Raw genomic sequence first — 4916 nt, 5'->3', positions numbered from 1 at the left:
GTATATGTGTTTGCTTCTGCATGGGAATAAAAAATACTGTTAATAAAATGGACCTTGTTAAATTGATTTATAAATTTAGTGTGCTTATCATAAAAATCCCCCAAAATTATTTTGGTAAAACTTCCAATAACATTCTAAAGTTTATTTGGAAAAAATAAACAGATGAAAATAGTTAATAGGGCTGCTTGGATTTACATAATTTCAGAGCAGTTGACTTCCTGAATTAACTAGTATCACTTATTGAGCTGAGGTATGTCAGTTTACTGTGGGATGGGCAAGTTCATATAAAGAGGGCTTCACGACAAGTTTTGTAGGTAAAGATGATGACATACCGTGACTGAAAGCAGTAGGAGTAGAAATAGATGAGGATTCTACAGATGGTGATAGAGCTACCATATAACATAATTAAATATCAACTTTAATGAGGCTAATGGAATGAAATAGAGTACACTGAATACTAAAATTATATCTGATTTTTCTTTACTTATTCTGAAAGGAATTTGGAATAGATTGGGGTCATTAGTCTCCTGATGCTCTGTTAACTTGTAGAAACAATGCTAAAGAGGATTTTGGAGAATTGGATGCCAGACAATGTGGCCACCCACACACAGTAAAGAGTGAAAGATCCATTAATTCTGACTAAGAGGTAATAAACAATTGAAATGCCAGAAAGTACTCAAAAGGACAAAGAATCAGAAGCAGCCTATTAAATAAACTGGGCGATGCTCATGAAAATACCTTAATATCATTACTTCAAATTGACAAACAAGTGTAGAATATTGTCAGTCTCCAACAATTCTCATATAAAACCTAAGTCAAAATAAGAGTTTTACATATCTGTGATGAAATGAAGTTGAGCTATCACTACTGTACATGTTAAAACCTTAGAAAAATGATCTAATTATGCCTCTACTTTATGTCCTTTTATATGCACAGGTATTCATACCCATTAGTATCTTATATGCAGAAATAAATTCCCAATGCTTTATTTATTTGTATTATGGCAATATTACTCCTGTTGTATAGAAGATGGTGGTAGCCTGAGGAATTCAACTGTTGAATACAAAGTTGCCATTCCCCTCTCCCCTTTAAGTCAACCACAGAGCCAAGAGTCAAAATATTTTCATTTTATTCTTTACTCTCTATTTATTCAGTAAGTAACTAAGTAATTACTAAACATTTTTATCTTGTTCCTGAGACTAAAAAGGCTTTTCTGTGAAATGGAAAATAAATGTTTTATTTTATCTCCCCAAAGAGTTGTGGAAGTTAACGTGATTGAAAATGGGTAGTGTTAGAAATTTTGCTTGCTACCATGAAAAAAATAAGCAAACATGGACATTATTGTTCTGTTATAGTTTTACCAGCTACGACGTTAATGATTATAATGTAGCATCCTCTTGTCTGTCACATTGCATGTGTTCCTCTGTGCAACTGATTCCTGCACAAAGCCATTCTATCTGGGCTCTTTGGAAAGCTATTTCTCTTGTCTGTCATTGCTTATAGTAAAAGAGCATTTATTTTATACAAACTCTCAAATTCAACTCAGTTATTCCACCAACCAGTCTAAATAAATATCGTTTTATATTATCCAGAGAATTATCTTGGGGAAAGAGAGTATTGTATTAATTATTAGATTTGTCTGTTGGAAGTTAACTTACAATACCCAGAAAACCCTACAGAATGCCTTCATAAGCATGGCTCTGTATCACTGAAATGGCTTGTATCACTTGAATTTCCTTCCCAACACATTTCCTGCTGAAAATAAAAAATTTTCCTCTTAAAAAAATTTGAGATGAGTCTTGTGGCCCACAGGTTTATTGAGCCCACCCTCCCTGATTGCCTAGGAAATCCAAGCAGCATTCAAGCATGCCCTTATTGTTGATGGAGTCAGAATGAGCTGTTGATTCCCAACAAGCCATGCTCTTTTATATATATGAATATGAGATACCATTGCCTGGAATATCCTCTTCATATCCTCTGTTCTCCCAGTCCACTCAGCACATGCCACGCTGCTGCAATATGTGTCACCACGACTAGATTCAAGCTGTTGGATTATAGACCATGTTTTATTCAACTTGGTATTTTCTACCAGCTCTTAGAGCAATATTGGGTGACTGTTAAGTGTTTAGTACTAAATTTTTAGTTGAATGAATTCTCTACATAATAACTAAAATAATTTTATTAAAACACAAATTATTTCATGCCACTTCTGTGCTTAAACCATTCTGGTGGCTTCTAATTTTTCTGAAAAAGATGCTAAAGTACTTGAGAGAATGCAGATGGATTCTTCTTACTTCTCCAATATCACTCCCTTGCCACTCTCCGCCTTGCAGTCTAAGCGGCAATCACACTAATCATTAATTTCTTGGAACAAGCCAAGGTCTTTCCCAAGATAGGGTCTTTTCACCTGCCATTTCCTCTGCCTAGAATGCTCATCACCTCCTTTTTTTCATGGTTGGCTCCTTTTCATCTCTACCGTCTTAGCTTAAATGTAACTTTCTCATGGAGGACCTCCTTGACCATTCAGTCTAAAGACAGTCTCTTCTATATTTTCTAATAGCACCCTGCTCAGTTCTTTTATAGCATTTATCACAATCTGTAATTAAAATTTATTTGTTTGTATTTTTGATTTCTATTTTTACTGGACTCTAGACTCTATGAATTTTAAACCTATTGTTTAAAAAATAACACTGGAAAAAAAACTACATGAAGGAGGAGCTATATGTATGTCTTATTTACCTAGCACAAAATAGGTGCTCAGTAAATATTTGTCGAATGAATGAATGAATAATAAGACATCCCTATTTCATTGCTCTGATGGCAGGTTTTGCCTGGATACTTGAGAGTATCCATGACTTCAGTGGTTCCAAGTCTTCTTTCTCAGTCATGAAAGTCATATGCACACTCACTGGATCTGATTCACCAGTGGTTGCCAAGCTGTTTATGTAAGCATCTGAGTGAATAATGTAGGCAAGTGCTGCCCAGAAATCCGACAGTTTGTTTAGACCTTGGTTATCACCCTCATAGAAAAGCAAGGAGAAGCGGCATGACATAATGAAAATAGCTTGAGTTTGTGTTGAGGTACTGGGGTTCACATTCTGCCTTCATCATTTCTTAGCTGAGTAACTTTGGGTATGCCATTTGCTCTCTTCATGTATAAACAAGCATAATAATACCTACCTCCCAGGGTTGTTGTGAGAATTAAGTACATAGTGCCTAGAATAATTTCTAGCATATCAAACATATTATTATAATAATCACAGCTATTGCTATGGTTGTCAGATATTGGGCCAAGGATAATTTAATAAGTCATACAATCTGATAAATATGGCATGTAACTTATTCTTTGCAAAAGGCATTTCTTTGATTTGGAGCACCAAATATCCTAAGGACTTAAACATTTTCATTTTTCTTCTTTCCTGTCCTTTCTCCCCATTAACTTGTTCAAAGCACTCTTCATGTCTTCATTCCTAAGGGTATAGATAATGGGGTTCAGTAGGGGGGTGACAGCAGTGAAGAACACAGACACCACTTTGTCCCCTGGGAGGCTGGTGGATGGGCGAGAATAGATGAAGATGCAGTGTCCCAGGAACAGTGTGACAACGGTGAGGTGGGCTGCACAGGTGGACAGGGCCTTCCGCCTGCCCTCGGAGATTTGCTGCCTCAGACTCACCAGGATGACTGCATAGGACACCACAAGGACCACAAAACAGACCACGGAGATCAGCCCACTGTTGGATACAATGAGGATCTCAATGATGTGGGTATTGGTGCAGGCCAGTTTGATCACCTGAGGTACATCACAGAAGAAGTTGTCAATCTCATCAGGACCACAGTAGGGCAGCTTGATGGTGAGGGAGGTCAGGGCTATGGAGTGGATGGTCCCCCCTGTCCATAGGGCCACAGCTAGCAGCACACATACCTTCCAGTTCATCACTATCATGTACTGCAGGGGTTTACAAATGGCCACATACCGATCATAGGCCATGACAGTGAGGAGGAAGATCTCTGTGCAGGCAAAAAGGTGCAGGAAGAACATCTGGGTCACACAGGCATCAAAAGAGATGAGCTTTTCCTCTAAGCAGGTGTCTATCAGCATCTTGGGGACAGTGACAGTGGAGTGGCAGACATCAATAAAGGACAGGTTGCTGAGGAAGAAATACATGGGGGTATGGAGTCGGCGGTCATAGATAATAGTAATGACAATGAGGATGTTCCCAATCAGCGTCAGGACATAGAAAATGAGGAACATGGAAAACACAGCCATCTGCACCTTCTGATTTCCAGACAAACCTCTAAGCCGGAAATATGCCACTAAAGAAGTTTGATTGAGTAGGTTAGCCTCTTCCATCCTCTTTGTTAGACGTTCCTGTCAAGAATTAGAAAAAAACCCCACCCCAACGTAACATTTAAATTTGCATCTGGCCGGGCGCGGTGGCTCAAGCCTGTAATCCTAGCACTCTGGGAGGCCGAGGCGGGTGGGTGGTTTGAGATCAGGAGTTCGAGACCAGCCTGAGCAAGAGTGAGATCCCGTCTCTACTAAAAATAGAAAGAAATTAGCTGGACAACTAAAAACATATTGAGAAAATTAGCCGGGCACTGTGGCGCATGCCTGTAGTCCCAGCTACCCGGGAGGCAGAGGCAGAAGGATCGCTTGAGCCCAGGAACTTGAGGTTGCAGTGAGCTGGGCTGATGCCATGGCTCTCTAGCCCAGGCAGCAGAGTAAGATTGTCTTAAAAAAAAAATAAAATAAAATAAAATAAATTTGCATCAATCATTTGGTCGCTTAATTTCTTGTGGGTTTATGACTTTTATCTCTACCTGGAATTTATGGTCAAATATCCTGTGTTTCTTTTTAAAATCTCTATTCAACATCTTAAGTCATGCTGGACATATGGTAGGTGCTAAAAACACAT

The 4916-nt window shown here is 38.6% G+C and overlaps 1 protein-coding gene across 1 annotated transcript; it reads right to left on the bottom strand.

Annotated features, from left to right (window-relative positions):
- Positions 1-3403: 3403 nt before the first annotated feature.
- On the bottom strand, positions 3404-4351 carry LOC105814406 (olfactory receptor 4E1). The gene has a single exon (XM_012649365.1). The coding sequence runs from the start codon at positions 4349-4351 to the stop codon at positions 3404-3406; it is 948 nt and encodes a 315-aa protein (XP_012504819.1).
- Positions 4352-4916: the final 565 nt, after the last annotated feature.

Source organism: Propithecus coquereli, unplaced genomic scaffold (genome assembly GCF_000956105.1).
Source record: "Propithecus coquereli isolate 6110/MARCELLA unplaced genomic scaffold, Pcoq_1.0 Scaffold3, whole genome shotgun sequence".
Lineage (NCBI taxonomy): Eukaryota > Metazoa > Chordata > Mammalia > Primates > Indriidae > Propithecus > Propithecus coquereli.
The sequence above is the reverse complement of the archived record's forward strand: the minus strand, read 5'-3'. Positions and strand labels throughout refer to the sequence as shown.

Excerpts from the sequence above, each read along its gene's own strand:
- LOC105814406 (XM_012649365.1), bottom strand. The coding sequence starts at position 4,351 with ATGGAAGAGGCTAACCTACTCAATCAAACTTCTTTAGTGGCATATTTC.